At 32.5% G+C, this 19,795-nt stretch overlaps 1 protein-coding gene across 1 annotated transcript in view; it reads right to left on the reverse strand.

Moving 5' to 3' along the window:
• MAN2A1 (mannosidase alpha class 2A member 1) overlaps positions 1 to 19,795 on the reverse strand; it is a 164,038-nt gene that overhangs the window by 96,945 nt on the left and 47,298 nt on the right. Inside the window, exons 5-6 of the mRNA XM_031968631.1 lie at positions 10,282 to 10,409; positions 267 to 440 (exon numbers count right to left, since the gene is read on the reverse strand). Of these exons, the coding sequence (XP_031824491.1) occupies positions 267 to 440; positions 10,282 to 10,409 (302 nt within the window). The remainder of the gene's footprint in view (positions 1 to 266; positions 441 to 10,281; positions 10,410 to 19,795) is intronic.

The following is a 19,795-nucleotide window of genomic DNA, read 5'->3' on the forward strand; positions in this document are numbered from 1 at the left end:
ATAGAAAGCATTGCCACCTTACTATCCCAAGTCTAAAACTGATTTTTAAAATGTTTCCAAAATTACAGCATCAAGTGTTGTCAACAAATGTGGTCACATGTGCATATTCTATGAACACTGATTTTTGATAGTTGCTTTTAACCCTCTAAATAAAAATTAAATTAAAAAAAAAAAAAAGACTTGAAATTTGAGGAGTGTTATTCAAACCCTCATCACAAGTACCTTTACTTTGTCAGGTGCTTTTTATTTTTGATACCTATACATACCCCAATTTTGTCTCCAATAAAATTCTAGTGACTTTGTGGCTGCAAAGTGTTTTTTAATTGCATAATGAATTCTCTGGATAAGCATGTTGGAAAATCCAGTGCGTTTCAGCAGATATGTCATTGTTGGTGAATGTCCAAATGGATCAATAGCCCAGCCTGATCTAGGTTTCACTCCTATTGAAAAAAAGTTACAATTAAAATCTTTTTAAAACATTGGTAAATTAGGCAAAATATACAATATTAGCCACTAGGTGGGATTCAGAACTAAAATATCACAGTGCTAGGACAGCACCAGCTTTCTTCTCCTAGGTGTGAAAAAAGTCAACCTCTATAGTGTCTTACCTCATCCAACTGCCCTAGTCTATTTTTCCATTTTCTAATAAGACATGTTAGAATAATCAAAGCACAGCATAAAGTCAGACAAACGTTCACTGAAATTACTGCAGAAAACCATAGGTTTTAAATTAAACAATTAACTGATATAATTTTGTTATATCTCTTCCTTCCCAGTGTCACGCTTGGACTATTTATTAACAGAACATAGTTTAGAAACTCACTTTTAAATAACAGTATGGAATAAAGTCTATGGAGCCAACCCTGCTCCCTACACTTAGATGCTCCACATTACAAGAAGACTTTTAAAGCTGCCTTTTCTACTTTTCTAATATCCCACATGTTCTCATATGTATGTGGAAAAAGGCAGAATAGATGATAAAAATCTGTAAAGCATCCCACTTTACAAAGCTGATCCTATTTTACTAAATTTTTTGACTAAAGCATTTCTCAATCCCATGAAAAATAGTCACTAATCCACAAAGAAATATTTTTCTAAGGCACAAAATTTCAAATTAACCTCAACAGAGAGATTTTTATTTTATTTTTATTTTTATTTATTATCAAGTTTTATTGGTACTAGCTGCTTATAAAGAATGAACAGGATTGTAGGATCATAGATTTAGAGTTGAAAGGAATCTCAAAGTCATTAAGTATATCACTTTCATTTTCCAGATAAAGAAACTGAGTTTCATAAGAGTTAAGTGATTTGATCAGGATACTACAAAGAGTAAATGGTACAACTATAATCATAAGAACAACAACATCTGGATACATTTAGACTGTTTTAAAGATGAAGAATGTAAAGACCGAATTAATAATACCTACAAATAATGTATAATATACAACAAAATATATACAAGATTAGATATGTATATGTTTGTCTTCCTCCATCCACAGCAATACAAGTCTCTGTCTCTCCTTGAAGGCAGAGCCTATTTTGTTTTTGCCCATGATATATCCCCATGGATTTATACATTTTGTTGTTTTTTAGTTGTTTCAGTCTCATCCTATTCTGTGATTCCAGGTATTGTTTTGTTTTTTCTTTTAAGCAAAAATAGAGGAGTGGTTTGCTCTTTCTTCAATTTGTTTTACAGATAAGGAAACTGAGGCAAGCAGGGTTGAGTAACTTGCTCAGAGACAAACATCTCGTATCAGAGTCTGAATCTGAACTCAGGAAGAATGAATCAAGTCTTCCTGAGTCCAGGTCTGGCACTCTATCCACTGTATCATCGCGGTCCTACATGACTTTATGAAATGGAGAACCTCTCTATGGAGTTAAATTCACGCTAGCTCTAAGGCTACATGGCAGTGGCAACAGAAAAAATCAAAGATCACTCCTTGGCCTCTTTTGATACATAAAACATGGTAGATCACTGCTGAAATGAATAATTAACATTTATACATCTTGATGTTTTGTGGATTAACTCCTTGAGAACACTATATAGAACTAGTGCCATTTTCTCTCTCCTCTCACTACCTTCTTAAGAAGGTATAATCTGGCTAAAAAAATCTGGTAAAATCTCTAAAATCTGGCTTCTAACCTCATCATTCAAATGAAACTGTACTCTTCAAAGTTACCAATGATCCCTTAAATGTCAAACCTAGTAGTCATTTCTTATTTCTTTGTAGCTTCTAATGTTGATTATGTTCTTTCTTGATAATTTTTTTTTTTTAACTTTTTACTAATTTCTCTTCATTATTTTCCTCCTTACAGTAATGGTCTGTATCAGGCTCCCTTCCCTATCTAGACCTTCATCCAGGTCAAGCCAACTGACCATGGATGTTGAACAAGGCTTTAACCAAAACTCCCTTCTTTTCTCCATCTATATATGATATCTTGATAATCTTGATGATTTCATTAGTTCATAGGGATTCAGTTATCATCTATGCAAATGATTCTTATACCATTCTCCAATTGACTACTGGACAATTCAAACATTATCTTTTAGACATAATTTATGCAATGTCTAAAACAACTCATTTTCTATTCTCCACAAGCTCTTCCCTTCTACCTATTACTGTTAAAAAGCTATCCCCCTAATAACACAGCCTTTTAACCCTTATATATCATTTTCAATCATTTTCCATCTTCCATCTACGTAGAATCAGTTGTCAGTTGTCATTTTTCTTTTCATAGCATCTCATCTATATATTCTTCTCTCTTTTCATGTTACACTATGATGCAGTCCCTTATCATCTCACATCTTGACTACTGCAATAATTTGCTGGTTGGTTTACTTGCTTTGCTCCACTCCAATCCATTTTCCCACTCAACTATCAAAATGATGTTCCTATAGCACAGATCTATATCCATATTATATTTGCCCTATTCAATAAAACTTCAATGGCTCTCAAATGACTAAAATAAAAAATACAATCTTCTGGTCTGTAAAATCCTTCAGAATTTGGCCTCTTCCTATTTTTCTAATCTTCTTATATTTTACTCTTCCCCAAATATGATCCACTGATACTACTGTGATCTTTATAAACATTCCATCTCCTGACTTATGCATTTTCACTGTCTATCCTTCATGCCCAAAATGTTTTTCTTTCTTAATTTCCACTTCCTGGCTTCATTCAAACCTCAACTAAGGTCCCACCTTCTATAAGAAGTTTTTTCCCCAATCTCCTTTAATGTTAAGTGTTTTTTGACCGAGATTATCTTCAATATAATGTGTATTTGCATTCACATATGTACATATACACAGGCCTATAGACACATATATATATATGTATATGTGTGTGTATATATATATATATATATATATATATAAAAACACATTTACATCTGCATATATCATATTGTGGGTGTGTATGCATATATCAGCAAATATACTTATATGTATATAAACATAAAGATATGTATGTTTGCATGTATGTATGTGGTATGTCATTTTTCATATATTTTTCTCCTTCACTGCAATATTAACTTCTTCAGAGTAGGGAATATTTGGTTGGTTGGTTTTCTTTTTTAACTTTTTGTATTCTCTTCTTAAATAGTTCAATGGAAAGAGCACTAGAGACAGATTCAGGAAGACCAAGATTCCAATCCAGCCTCATACATTTACTATCTGTATGACAGTGCCAAGTCAAACCTCCATTTACTTTAGTTTCATCATATATAAAATGAAAATGAGACTATTAGGATATTAATATATTACAATACATTAATTATGTTAGCATATTGTAATATATTGATAAAATAATACTAATCTGCTATAATATTATACAAAAGGACTATTCTAAGTTGTGATGAGAATAAAATGAGATGTGTAAAGCATTTTTCAAACCTCAAAGTGTTACACAAATGGTAGCTCCTGTTAATGTTTGTTATATAAGATAGTTCTCTGGGAGAAGCAAGAGCAAATAATACAAGGAGAAACGTAGGTGATATACAAACAAAAGAGAGGGAGCTATGTGGGGCACAGTGAATACAGGTCCAGGACTGAAGTTAGGAAGACCCGAGTTCAAATCCAATCACAAACATTTAAATAGCTGTGTGACTATAAACAAATCACTTAACCTTACTTGTCTCAATTTTCTCATCTGAAAATGAGCTACAGAGGAAAGAGCAAGCCATTCCAGAGTCTTTATCAAGATAACTCCAAATAGAATTGCAGAATCAGACAGGACTAAAATGACTGAAAAACAATCAAAAGGCAAAATACCAATGAAGTTCTTAAAAAACCTTAAGTTGACAAAATGTATAAAATTGAGGAGCCAAATTACTATTTTATAATCTATTACTCAAAAAAGTAAAAAGAAAAAAAACTACCTTTAGTACTAGTTTAAAATAGAAAAGCATGTTGGTAGAACAAAACAGATTTTAAAAGAAGAATCAAAAACTAATGAACTAATTTTTTACATAACCCCAAAACAAAAACTATTTAGACTAGGACCCCTTTTTGGACTAGAATTGCTAAGAAAATTAGAAAGCAGTGGGGGAAAAAATAAATTTACTGCAACCACAAGTATAAATAAACAAGCTTATATTTTATAAGTTCCAAATAACTATATGATCTAACAGAAAAATAGAATATGAAGATTATTTCATAGTCAGAAGAACTGGGTTCAAATGACACTTCTGGTATTACCTGGATGATTATGGAAGGAAAGGGATAGGAAACAAGCATTTACTATGTGCCAGATATTCTGCTAAATGCTTTACAAATATTTCATTTGATCCTTACAACAACCCTGATTATTTATCCCCATTTTATGGGTGAAAAACTGAGGCAGACAGCAATTAGGAAGTGACTTGCCCAAGGTTACACAGTTATTATTATTATAAATTCTTATTCACCTATGCTTACACCCTTGTACGCTCATCTGGGTTGTGATTGTTACAGATTGTGAGGGGGGAGAAATATAAACGCATAGTCTAATGAGGTTATAGTAATATAATATGTCTATCGATCATTGATTAGTTATGTCTATAATATAATTGATTATAATTACTTAGCTTAATATCTACACATCTTATGTCATCATTGATTCTAATTAATATTATGTTTAATCATCATTCATTAAATAACACCATTTGGAAATAAGCGCATGTCCTATGTTCATTCTCATTTGATGTCCGGTTGAAATGTTGTTGGATCTTGTTATGTAAGTCTGCAGTTTTAATGGCGTCCCCCAGGCTCTTGCCCTGTTGATAAACCAGCTCCAAATTAAAAACTACCTAATGACATAACCATCACTGGAGATGCCGCGATATGAGGCCAAACAGCATTGTTACCATCACAAATGCCTCTACGACAAGCATGGTTGAGCTGAATTAGGAATGAATGGGCCTGAAGTAGCAACCAGTAGCCAGTCAGAAGGAGTAAGGTTCGTCCACAGGTTATGTATGGGCTTGCTCTGAAGGATCGTGTGTCTTTAGATGGCGGGTTGCTGATCTCTCATGAGTGGAGGATAAAGGTATTCCTAAGGGTAATGGTCTGCTAGAGGAAATAGCTTTATTGATCTATATTCATGGATGTAATGTCTATGTACGCCAACATATTATGTCTTATGTAATATATACATATTAGGTATTATGTACTGGATGAAATATATTAGGTAAAGATATGCATGTACTTAATGATATTTAGTAATATTTATATTAATGTATTTAGTACTATATACTTAATATGTTTATTATTATATGATAGTGGACTATAAATGTATGCTCTATATACATAAATATTTATAAATACATTATATATAATAGTACATGCTTATATAATTATGTAAAAATATAGTATAAATGTTTTATGTATAAGCATATGCTATTATATATAATGTATTTATAATGAAAAATTTTGCAAAATCTTTAATACTGAGATAGTATATAAATTGAATCTTGCAACGGAAAAAAAAGAATTTTTTGATGTACAGGAAGTAGTTTAAATAGAATATTGGCTTTGGGCACTGATGGTAGGGGCATAATACCTTCTTCCTGATGGATCCTAGGAAGGGGTTTTACCTTCATAGCTGACTTACAAGGCCAGTATTTTGATTAAATTACTTGGACTCTTCATTTAGGTTTCAGTATAGAGTTTTCAAATAAGTCTGCAATAGGCATAAGCACAAGGATTAGCAGGAAGTAGAGCATAGAAGCTAGATGGCCGATAATGATTAGTATGATTAGGTTAGCAGTAAGGATTCAGAATAGGGTTTGAGATACTGGCTGGAATATCATGCTTCCTTGGTTGGCTGTGTGAAGTAGGGGGATGATTAGATGATTAGAAGGATTAGGATAGAGGCTAGGAGAGCGAATACTCCACCTAGTTTATTGGGAATTGAGCAGAGAATTGCGTTTGCACCTTAGAGGGTGGATTTGAACTCCTTCCTGTGCTCTCACCAGTGTATCATCAAACTCTTTTAGGGCAAATCACTTAACATGAGTCTCAGGCATCACTGCAGATACTCCATCTGCAAAACTATTCTTCTGGAATTATTGGGTTGTATACTTAGAATGAACCTTCTTGTTGCTAAGACAGCTCAGCTACCTTCACTTGAATGAAGTTTTTTGTAAGACTCCCAGATGTAAGTGTCCTTCCAGCATTCTCTGTGTTTATGTCTCAACCCATCAAACATTTACATGCTGTCTCCCCCATTGAATACAATCTCTTTAAAGAAAGAGACTACTTTGTTTTTTTCTTTATATCCCTGATGTCTAACACATTTTGTAATACATAGCAGGTGTTTAATAAATGCTTTCAGAAAGAGTGATGGTTGACAGGAATGGATTAATGTAGTCCCTTAAACCCTCCAGGTCCCTTCCATCTTGTTCTGAAATTGTGGCTCAATTATGGTCAAAAATTGAAAGGTCTGAGACTTCATCAAGGTGAATATTGCACACTGCAATATAGGTTAAAGACTGCAGTATATCCAACCCTGTCTGTTTGGTACAACCTTTATCCAACTTCTAAGTTAACCACAAAAAGCTCATGCAACATGCTAGAGTCATCTTTTATTGACTGGGGTCGGAGAGGAGCACCCTGGGAGGAAACCCACAAGCCCTCTCTACGAGACAAGAGAGATTCATTGCATCTTCCACCTTGGTGCTGGCTGGAGGCTGAAGAAAGCAGAGGCAGAAGCCAAGGACAAAGCTGCAAGAGCTCTTGGAACCAAGCAGAGAGATAGGCCTCTGAGCTAACGGGGCTATATTGAAAGACACAATAAAAGATCTGAACTTTTATCAGCTGGCTGCGATTTTGGGCGATTATTTACTAAGGTTTCAGAAAACCTCCCCAAGAAACCCCTCCCCCAGAAAGAGCTATTATTATTTAAAGAAGAAAAATTACCCTTTACTTTCATCCTGACCTATTTTGTTTTTCAGTCACAAATTTTTTCATCACCCCCCCCACTTCATATATATTTGTTCATAATATATTGCTGCCTAATCAGTTCCACCATATACCACTTTTCTAAGTAATCTTCAACCTGAAGTCTGTATGACTACTATTCTATGCAACATCATCAGAAGAATAATAATATTTAGAAACTGAGACTTGGTTTCAGGAAGAAACCTGATTTCATTAAAAAGAACTACCATTTCCTAAAGGCAATGCTGATAAAAATCAGTGTTTATAAATATACAAAACACACACACACACACACACACAATATCACAGTGCACAGACATTATAATTTCCCATCCAATTAATTTTCACATCCTCAACAAAAGGCATTCCTCATCTACTTGGGATTTTCCTATATGAACAACATTCTTGTTTGATTTGATCTAAAATGTTCTGCAATGTTTTAGGGCTTGATGCAATCCAAACACAGTTATTCCCAAAACAAGACATCCCAACTACTTCACTATCTACACCAAATCTCTTTTCCATTTGATTTACTATTCAAAGGCTATCCTCCTAATAACCCAGCCTAAAATTTTAACCCTTATGTATCATTTTCGATCATTTTCTCATCTTCCATTTACATACAATCAGTTGTCAGGTGTCATTTTTCTTTTCACAACATCTCATCTATATATCCTCTCCTTTCATGTTACACTATGGATCCCTCCATAAGTGGGGAACGTTTTTAGCAAGTATATGTGTCTCTGTTTTATGCCTTGGTAGATATTGTTAAAGAATATATTTGATATTTCAAATTTTAAGGAATCATAATTTTGACATATGCATTTAAGATTTTACTCAAGAAGAATCAGAAAAAAAGGCCATTTTTTCTTCCAAATCAAATGAGTTATAATCAACAAAGAAAAAGTACATAAGGATCTTGAGATCTCTACATTTTTCAGTCAATAGAAAAAACTTTATGATAGAAAACTATTATCTACTAAGAACTACCTAAGAATACTTTCCTGTTCCCTTCTAATAATTGAGGATGGTCTTAATATTTATGTATAGTATTATTACAAAATGTTTATATAAATAAGAGACTAGACATATAGTTCAATAACATAGTAACAAGAGATTTTTTTTATTATTATGTTAATGTGATCTGATATTAAAGAGGTTTTTCTCCTGTGCAATGAGTTTTTTTCATTTCTTTTTCAAATACTTTGGGAATTCATCGATTTAAAACTGTTACTTAAAGCACAGACTACCTCTGGCTAAACTTGGCCTAATTCAACAGCTTTTTTTTTTATCTTTGTTTATTTTTTAGTGGTATTTCTACTTAATCTTAAAAAGTACTAATTTCCAGTGTATATACTATGGACTATAAAAGACCCTTTCAAGAGGTCCATGGTTAAAAATTATTTTCATAAGAATAAAATGTTACTACTTCCTTTCCCAACTACATATCTATGTACAATAAGATATTTACACATTCCTCAAACTAAACGATATATCACAGTAGACAGTGTAAAACCAGATAGGAAAATACAGCTATATTCATTAAGCCAGATATTAAAGGAATTTACAAAAAGATGTAAAATAATACCATTCTGTCCACTAATTTTTATTTTGAAAATCATAGGTAATATCTTAATTTGTATTAATATGAAGTTTGTTACTGTCATTTTAAATGAATTTATATTTATATATTTCTATTTTAACTTCTAATTATTATCAATAGCTATAACCCATAAAAATAAAAGCTTAAAAGTATAACAGCAATCTGAAACAAAGAGTTTCAGAACCAATCCAGAAGTACAATCAGAATAGTAATTTCATTGTTGTGTTGTTATTTTCAGACTTGTCTGACTCTTTTTGACTCCAGTGGGGTTTTCTTGGAAAAGAAACTGAAGTGGTTTGCCATTTCTTTCTCCAGCTCATCTTACAGAGGAAGAAAGTGACAAACTGGGTTAAGTGACTTGCCCAGGGTCACACAGCTAGTAAGTTTCTGTTATCACAGATTTGAACTCAAGAATATGAACTTTCCTGACTCCAGGCCTGAAGCTCTATTCACTGTGTCACCTAATTGTTCAAGGTATTAATATCCTAGCATTAAATGTCTAATATGATGGTTCTAGTTCCCTTTAATACTGAAAAGTTTGTCACAAAATCTTGCAAAATCTTTTCCATTTTTTTTTTTCACATTTTATCCTTAAATGTTCTCAAGATGAATGTGCTTACTTGAATTTCTCACCAAGATTTCTTTAAATTATTTTTCCCTTTCTCTTCTCGACATATAGGGCAATATTGTTTATAATCTTATATCATCCTTCTCTAATAAGATCTTACAAAAAATTGTAAATCTGTGTTGCTCTTGATCATCTTCTCTTCCTTTGATAAGGACAACAAGAATTTGCTGGATAAATCTCCCTATAATATTTATATTCATTAAACTTCTACATCAAAGTTCATAGCTAGGAGAAAAGTTTTTTCCTCCAACCATTTCACATTTCTAATATGTTATTTTAAAAAACACAAAAGAAGCAAAAATTGAATGTGAATTACATAAATGAGTAAAAAGTTTGGAAATGAACAAAAATTAAAATTTTTTTTAAATTACATCTTTAGATTTCTTTACATCTTAAAATCTTAAAGGGAAGAGGATTTTTTTTTAATTTTAGTTTTTAAAATTACTTAGATTGTAAGGTGTTTCTTAATTAAACAAAGCAAGCTTTATTATGTCTCTTTGGATAATATTCAGTGCTATTTCAACTGCTTCTTTCTACACAACTAAAATATTCTTCTAATGCTTTTAGAAATTTATAACTGTCCATGAAGTAATATCAAAAAAATTACATGGTGGAAAAAAATCACGTACATACCTACGTTTCTTTCCAGCCATTGATGTCCTTCAATAAGTTGATCAATTAATGCAAAATAATGTGCAGATGCTTCATCAGCCATGACCCATCCACCTGTCCCAATTTCGAGCTGTCCATTTGCTATTAAACTGGGGGAGAAAAAGAGAGAATAACAAAGTTTGCATTAAAAAATTCAGAATTCAGTATTTCTGATGATCTTGTTTGTACAGTTTCCTTTTCAGTTGAAATAATGAAAGAGCATTTATTAAGAATTTTCAATGTAACAAGCACTAGGAAAATAGATATAAAAAAGAAAAAAATTCTTGCTCCTGGAGCAATACAATTAATTGGGAGAAACAATCCATATCAGTTTAGCTATAGAGCAAGTGGAAAACCCAGAAATCCTTAAGCTATTCAGCAGGTGGAAGACAATGCCAAGAGTACAGAAGCAGGATGATGCTTAGAAATCTTTAAGAAAGAGACAAGGCTGATATTAAGTCCTGGAACACTGTCAGAGGAAATGGCATGGCTGATGAAAAGGTTACGTAAGTAGAAAATTGCATCTTTGTGGGTGGAACCATTACTTAATCCACCTCATCAAGGCTTGTAAGAAGTAAAGCTATCCAGATGGGTTCTGAGAAGCATTTCCTGGGGGAAAGATTGAAGAGGGAACACAAAGAAGTAAGGTTACCAGGTAGTGGTGCAGTTCAGCACTCCTACATAGATTCAGGGACAGACCATGAAGTGGTGAGAAAGATAAGGAAAGAAAACTTTCCTAGGTCTGGGGATGGGTCTTATTTCTCCTGGGCTTCCCCATAGGTTGTGGGATTACTCTAGAGTGAAGAATGAGACAGATAAAAGGGAGACATTGGGTACAGAAAATTGAAAAGAAACTCAGGAATCATATAAACAAAATTTCAAATAAACACTGATCTAAAACATTTTAAAAATCATTCATTGCTTATGGGAATGCCAAGTCAATCTAATAAAATTGATAATTCCACCTAAATTAACTTACTTACTCAGTGCTATACCAATCAAACTACCAAAGAATTGTTTATAGAGACAGAAAAAAATGACAACAAAATTCATCTAGAAAAACAAAAAGCCAAGAATATCAAAGGAATCAATGTGTGTGGGGGAAGGAGTGGGGATGGGAGAACATGAAAGAAGATACTCTTAACACTACAATTCACACTATATTGCAAAAGCAGTAATCCACAAATAAATTGGTACTAGCTAAGAAACAGGTAGATCAGTGAAAAAGACTAGGCACACAATGAACAAAAGTAAATGATCAAATAATCTAGTATTTAATAAATGCAAAAATCCAAGGTTTGGGGGCAAGAACTCACCATTCACAAAAAAGGCTAAGAAAACTGGAAAATAATTTGGCAGAAATTATGCATAGATCTGGGGGAGTATCTCATACTATATACCAAGATACTTCCAAAATAGGTATATGATTTAGACATAAAGGATATCATCATCATTAAATTAATGGCACATAGAGAAATTTACCTATCAGATCTATGGATAAAGAGTTTATGATCAAATAATACATAAAGAAGACCATGAAAGTAAAATAAATAATTTTGATATAAAATTTTTAAAATTTTGCAAAAACAGAAACAATGCAGTCAAAATTAAAAGGAAAACAGGAAACTGGGGGGAAATTTACCTCAAATATCTCTAATAAAGTCTTAATTTCTCAAATACAAAGGGAAATGAATCAAATTAAAAAAAAATAAGTCATTCCCCAATTGAGCAAGGAATATGATCAGACAGTTTTCAACAGAAGAAAACAAAGCCATAAATAGGCACATAAAAGAAATGATCAAAACCACTGCTGATTAGAGAAATGAAAATCAAAATCACTTTGAGGTACTAACTAAAATCTATCAAATTGGCTAATGTGAAAATAAGTAACAGGAAAAATGCTGGAGAAAATATGGAAAAATAAGGACACTAATGTGCTGTTAGAGGAATTGTGAAATAGTCTCATCACTTTAGAGAGCAATTTGAAACTATATCCAAAGGACACTGAAATGTTCATATTCTTTGATCTAGTAGTATCACAAATTTTGCATTGCCAAAGAAAAAGGAAAAGAACCTATGTGGACAAAACTATTTGTAGCAGCTCTTTTTGAGGACAAATACTTGGAACTTGAAGGAAGGCCAATCAACTGGAGAATGGTTGAAGAAGTTATGCTGTATCAGTAAGATGAAACACTATTTTGCTAAAAAAAAAAAAAAAAAAAAAAAAAAATTAAATGAGCAAAACCAAGAGATCACGGTGCTTAGTAACAGCAATATTGTAATGGTGATCAACTGAGAAAAATTTAGCTGCTCTGATCAATACAACTATCCCAGACAATTACAAAGGACCTATGATGAAAAATAATATCCACTTCCAGAGAGAACTTTTGAATTTTACAGACTGAAGTGTAATTTTTCACGTTTTTTAAAACAACACAACTAACATGGAAACATTTTACATGACTTCAACATTTGTAATTGACATATTACTTTCCTTCTCAATGGTGGGACAAAGACTAGGGGGAGAAAGAATTTGCAAATCAAAATTTCAAAAATAAATGTTAAAAATATATTCTTTAAATATAAAAAGTGAGAACTAATTTTAAGTGGCCTTGTATGACAATTTAGAATTTAAATTTTATTCAGTTCTTAGCAATGAAGGTGCCCATGAGAATAAAACCATAGGAGATTTCTTAGAAGGATTTTATCTGCCCAAAATGGCCAATAAAAATAAGAGGTAAAAGAATATAGGGAGTGTTGGGTATAATTTAAGCTTAGAAAACATCAGGTTATCAACTCTAGTGTCAACAGCAGAAATTTAAAAGAAATTTAGAAGCAGCAAAAAGTGAGAGTCATTTCCAAAGAAAAACCCAGAAGACTGGAACACTAATTGGATGTGGGATAGAGGGCAAAGAAAAAAATCACAAAAGCTCAAGTTTTCCACCTTAATTATGGATTGAAAGGATACACCATTAACAGAATTGAGTAAGTCAAAAGGAAGAAGTGGATTTGAGGACAAAATCATAATCAATAGGACTTTCCACCAAAACCATCAAAATATAGTAAACAGCTATAAGGAACATAATTTCTTTAACAAACAAGATTTTGTTGTAGCAGTTTAAAATTTTTTGCAAAGCATATTTCAGAAGAGGTAAAAACCATTCAGAACTCCATCCATGAAATGTCTGTTTTAAATGGCATGGCCAAGACTCACAAATTACAGTTCACCCTTTATGACATTCTGATCACTGTGCAAAGCACAAATTAGAGGCTGAGGCCTCCCATATCGGTAAAATGAAATCAAAGGCTGCTAAATGCCTAGGCCATAACAAGCTTTTAGAATGAATGAGAGTAGGTCATTGAGTCTATAGCTTTTTTTTTCTTTTTAGTCCTTGAACCAATTTCTATTTTCATTACATTATGGTTTATAAAGTTTATTTCTGTCCCTTGTAACTGGGCCCCTTTACAATTTCTGTAAACCTCTATGTAGTAGAGAAATATATCTTTTGCTCTTTCTTTAAAAGACTCCAAAGGTATTTTATTTCTGATTTCATTGGAAATTTGTTCAGTTCCATATTTCTCCTTTTATCTTTCTCATAAACTTACCCACAACTTAACAGAGGGACACCTAAGTTCCCTGTCAATATTGAGTTAACACACTACAGTTTCTTAAAGTCCTGTTAATATTTCCTTTTTGAATGTGGATTCTAAAGTATCAGGAACACCTAAGTTTATTACTGATATTCATTTGTTGTCTATGAATCAGTATAATATAATTTCCTTATTTATCCCTTTTTATTTTGTTAATGTTTGTTTTGTTTGATAATTAGGGCAGCTCTTTTTGGAGTCATTTGATGCATAGTATTTAAAAAAAAAAAACTTTTCTATCTTCTGTTTTATTTGTCATTTGTTTTTGTTTTTAAAATGTATTTCAGAGGGTGGGGCCAAGATGGCAGAGTAGACAGGTCTTTATGTGAGCTTTTCCTGGCTTTATTCAGATCAACACCAGGTCAAGCCTCTGAACAGATTTTAGACTGACAGAACCCACAAATACTTGGAATGTAACAAATTTCCAGCAGAAAATTTTAGAACACTCCAGGAAAGGTCTGTTTGAAACAGGAAGGGGGAGGAAGGGCCCAGCAAGGAACAGCTCAAGAAGGAACAGGTCAGAGATTCCTTGTGTGCAAGAGTAATCTAGTAGGAGGCTCTTAGCCAAAATACAGCAGTAATGGCTACTGTCTTGGTTTAGAAGCCAGTGGACTGTGAGACCTCCAACACAACTATAGAAGGGAATAGTGAGCTCCCAAACCCCAGCATAACAAGTAGGACTTGGAAGGAAACTGGCAGCACAGGCCCCACGATAGCATAAAATCCTTGCCACCTATAGAGGAAGCTAAGGACAGTCTCCCTTTTGCCCTAAGAGCAGACCTCAACCTGTAAAAATGAGAAAAAATAAAATAAAATAAAATAAATAAATCAAAAAAGGCTGTGACCATAGATAGTTATTATGGAGACAAGAAAGAAGAGATTTCAAATCCTGAGGATAATACAGGCAAAACACTTCCAGATAGAAGTCTCAAAGGGAAGTATAAACGGATCTCAAACTCACAAGTCTCTTTTGGAAGAATACGAAAAGAATCTTAAAAAGAAAGTTAGAAGAAAAATGGGAAAAGGAAATAAGACCCATGGCAGGAGAGTTTGGAAAAGGAAATTAAATGAAAAAAAAAAAAAAAACTCCTTAAAAAATAGATATAACGAATGGGGGAACAGGGGTGAGGTGGGGGTGGGGGGGTGGGGGAGGGAAAACAACTCACTGAACACAGCATTGGTGAAATAGAAAAAATAGAATGGGTGAAATGAGAAAAAAAATCAAATGAACAAAACAACTCATTTAAAAGTTTAATTAGCCAAATGCAAAAGGAGGTTAAAAAAAAGCTAACTGAAGAAAATTAATTCACCAAAAATTAGAATTGAAGAAATGGAAGTGAATGACTCAATGAAACATCAAGAATCAAAGAAAACCCCCCAAAATGGGGGGAAAAAAAAAAAAAAAAAAAAAACAGAAGAAAATGTAAAATATCTCATCGGAAAAACAACTGACCTGGAAAATAAATCTAGGAGAGACAATCTTTAAACATTATTGGACTACCTGAAAACCATAATGGAAAAGAGCCTAGACAACATCTTTCAAGAAATCATCAAGGAAGACTGCCCTAATGTCCTAAAATCAGAGAGTGAAATAGCCATTGAAAAAATTCACCAGTCACCTCCTGAAAAAGAACCCAAAATTAAACTCCAAGGAATATTGTAGCTAAATTTCAGAATAAATCAAGGAGAAAATACTACAAACAGTCAGAAAGAAACAATTCAATTATCAAGGAGCCATACTCAGGATCAACCAGGACCTAGCACCTTCCACTTTAAAGGATGAAAGGTCCTGGAATACAATATTTCAGAGGGTAAAGGAGCTTGGACTACAGCCAACAATCAACCACCCAGCAAAACTAAGAATTATCTTTCAGAGGAAAAGATAGATATTCAATGAAATGGTAGCTTTTCAATTATTTTTAATGAAAAACCCGGAGCTGAACAGAAAATATGATCTTCAAATACAGAACACAAGAGAAGCACAAAAAGGTAAAAAGGAAAGAAAAAGATATTTTTTTAAAGATTAAAATGTTTACATACATATATGATGAAATAATATATTATTTAATTTGAGAACTGTATCTTTGACAGAAGTATACTTAAAGGGTTTAGGTATAATTTGATTTTATTGTGATGATTTAAAAAAAGAAACTGGGTAAGAAAAAGGATTACACTGGAATAGGAAAGGGGATATAAATTGTATCACATGAAGAGGCAAAAAAGACCTATTACAATTGAGGGAAAAAAGGAAGGGGGGTGACCATTGTGTGAACCTTAATCTCATCACAGAATGGGCTCAAAGAGAAGAATATCAGACATATTTAATTTGATAGAAGAAAAAGGAACGGAAAGGGGAAGGTTAATAGAAGGGAGAACAGAAGTAGAAAAGGAAAGGGATAAAAAATGGGGAAAGGAGCTGTAAAAAGGGAGGAGGACAGATTGTAATAGGTAGTTGTCAGAAGCAAAACACTGAGGAGGAAAGAAAGGGGAAAGGAAAGAGAAAAGTATACCGGGGAAAATAAGGTGGTGGGAAATAGACACTTAGTAATTTTAACTGTGAATGTGAATGAGATGAACTCTCCCGTAAAATGGAAGCAGACAGTAGATTGGATTAAAAGCCAGCATCTTACAACATGTTTACAAGAAACACATTTAAAACAGTGGTACATACAGAGTAAAGGTAAAAGACTGGAACAGAATCTATTATGCTTCAGTTGAAGTTAAAAAAAAAAAAAAGCAAGGGTAGCAATCCTAATTTCAGATAAAGAAAAAGCAGAAATAGATCTAATTAAAAGAGATAAAGAAGGAAACCACATTTTGCTAAAGGGTAACAAATAATGAAGTAATATCAATACTAAACATATATTCAAGAAGAATTAAGACAGCAAAACTATACAAGTGGGTAATCTTAACTTTGCTCTCTCAGAAACTAAATAAATCGAACCACACACCTTTGGCAGTTGATCAAGATGGGGGGCCTGATCGGAATAATATTTTAAACAAAGAAAACAAACTATATTGAATCAATTATCAAAAGATTTTTTAAATATAATTTTTCTTTAAATATAATTAATTCTGAGAGCTAAGATGAGGAAGTAAGCAAGAAATTCCTGAACTCTTTCATTCACCTCTAACAACCATAAAATAGCACCTCAAAACAAACTTTGGAAAAAACGGGAAGAAATAATTTTCTCACCACCCAAGATAACTTGGAAGGAAGGCAATTCCTTAAAAAGTAGATTTGGCCAAATGGAAAACGAAGTAAAAAAGTCAATTATAGAAAATAACGCTTTAAAAATTAGAACTGAACAAGTGGAAGCTAGTGACTCCATGAGACATATAAAATCAATTTTTTAAAAAATTAAAAAAATGAAAAAAATAGAAGAAAATATACAATATTTCACTGGATAAACAACTAACTTAGAAAATAGAACCAGGAGAGACAATTTAAGATTCTTATACACTATCTATAGCCTTTGACCAAGTAATACCACTGGTCACTATGTTTCCAAATACGCTTACGGTAAAAGGAAAAGAATTTATTTGTTCTAAAATATTTAAAGCAGTTCTCTTTGTGGTGGTAAAGAACTAGAAATTGTGGGACATGCTTCAGTTGGGGGATGGCTTAACAAAATATGGTATATGTTCATAATGGAATATTATTCTGCTCTTAAGACTGATAAGGTCACTGATTTTAGAATGCATAGGGAGACTAGATGAAAAAATGAAGAAATTAACAGAACCTACTGGGCTTATATCCCAAAGAGATCTTATAGAAGGGGAAGGGACCCATCCGTGCAAAAATGTTTGTGGCAGCCCTTTTTGTAGTGGCAAGAAACTAGAAATTGAATGGGTGCCCATCAGTTGGAGAATGGCTGAATAAATTGTGGTATATGAATGTTATGGATTATTATTGTTCTGTAAAAAATGACCAGAAGGATGATTTCAGAAAGGCCTGGAGAGATTTACATGAACTGTTGCTAAGTGAAATGAGCAGAACCAGGAGATCGTTATACACTTCAATAACAATACTATATGATCAATTCTGATGAATGTGGCTCTCTTCAACAATTGAGATGAACCAAATCAGTTACAATTGTTCAGTAATGAAGAGAACCAACTACACCCAGAGAAAGAACACTGGGAAATGAGTGTGGACCACAACATAGCATTTCCATTCTTTCCGTCATGGTTTCCTTGCATTTTTGTTTTTCTTAGGTGATTTTTACCTTATTTTTAAATCCGATTTTTCTTGTGCAGCAAGGTAACTGTATAAATATGTATACATATATTGCATTTAACATGTACTTTAACATTTAACATGTATTAGTCTACCTGCCATCAAGCAGAGGGGATAAAGGAAGGGAAAAGTTGGAACAGAAGGTTTTGCAAGAGTCAATGCTGAAAAATTACCCATGTACATGTCTTGTAAATAAAAAGCTATAATTAAAAAAAAAAAAAAAGAAAAAGAAAGAGCTCAATAGAACCAACCAAGAAAACATGTTTATAATAACAGCAACTATTGCTTTAAGAACCTTGAGCAATCAAGTCATTCTGACTTATAATACCCAAATTAACCACAAAAATTCAATGAAGGAAGATGTTTCCATCCAGAAAAACAACTGAGACTGCGCAGACCATTTACCATTACCAAATAAATAAACTATTACCAAAGAAATCAGAATGATGCATCGAAGAATTCCAAAGGTTATATATAAAAAAGGAATTCATGGAGTAAGACATTAATCTTATTCTATCAAAGACTGAAAGAACAATTAATTCAAAAATTGAATAAATGATTTGTAAAAGTGGAGAATGAAGATACTACGACATTTCCTCTCACATAAAAATGATCTTGATAACCACCTTTATCAGAAAAAACAAGGTAAGAAAACTACCATCATTTATACTAAATATCAAAGCAAAAATACTGAAAAAAGTAATAGCAAGTCTGGGATAACAACCAGAAAAAAAATAGACATTGATATGCATAGTTGATCCAATTATGAGGAAAATCTTTGACCATATAGACAATGCATAGAAATAGGAAATCACATAATTGTCAATAGAAGCAAGGATTTTCTTTGGTTTCTTTTTATTTTGTTTTTGGGGGTTTGCAAACTATAGCACCTATTTCTACTGACATCATGAAAAATGATGGGAACAAATGTACCTTTCTTTAAGGATGGTAAATAATATATATCTGGAACAAAAACTACCATTATGTGTAAAGAATAAGCCTAGAGATTTTTCCAATAAGATCAGTGGTAAAACAACAATTTATATCATTACTATTATTTAATATAGTCCTAAACATTTTATCTATACAATAAGAAAAAGAAATTGATTTAATAAGCATAGGAGAAAGCAAAATTATGTTTCTGTAGATATAATGTTTTACATAGAAAACCTATTTATTTAAATAAAATAAAAATCAATTGAATCAATTAGTAACCTCAGGAAAAATAGCATGATATAAAATAAACCCTCCTAAATTGGTCTTTCAGTATATAACCAACAACACCCAGCAGAAAGAAAAGAAAAATCAATTCAAAATAACTATGTAATTATATATAAAGCATCTGCAGATCCAGCAACCAAGACACAAACAGGAATTAAATGACTATTACAATGAAATATTCTTTAGAGAAATACATACTGAAATAATTAGACAGTTAATAATTATTCAGTCTAGACCAATATATAATGGAAATGACATCACTACCTAAATTAATTTATATAGTCATTCCATGAAACTAACAAAGGATAACTTTACAGAACTGGACAAAAAAATAACATGTTTCCTCTGGCAGATCAAAAGGTTCACAATTTCAAAGTAAATCATGAA

This window comes from Sarcophilus harrisii, chromosome 1, assembly GCF_902635505.1.
Source record: "Sarcophilus harrisii chromosome 1, mSarHar1.11, whole genome shotgun sequence".
NCBI lineage: Eukaryota > Metazoa > Chordata > Mammalia > Dasyuromorphia > Dasyuridae > Sarcophilus > Sarcophilus harrisii.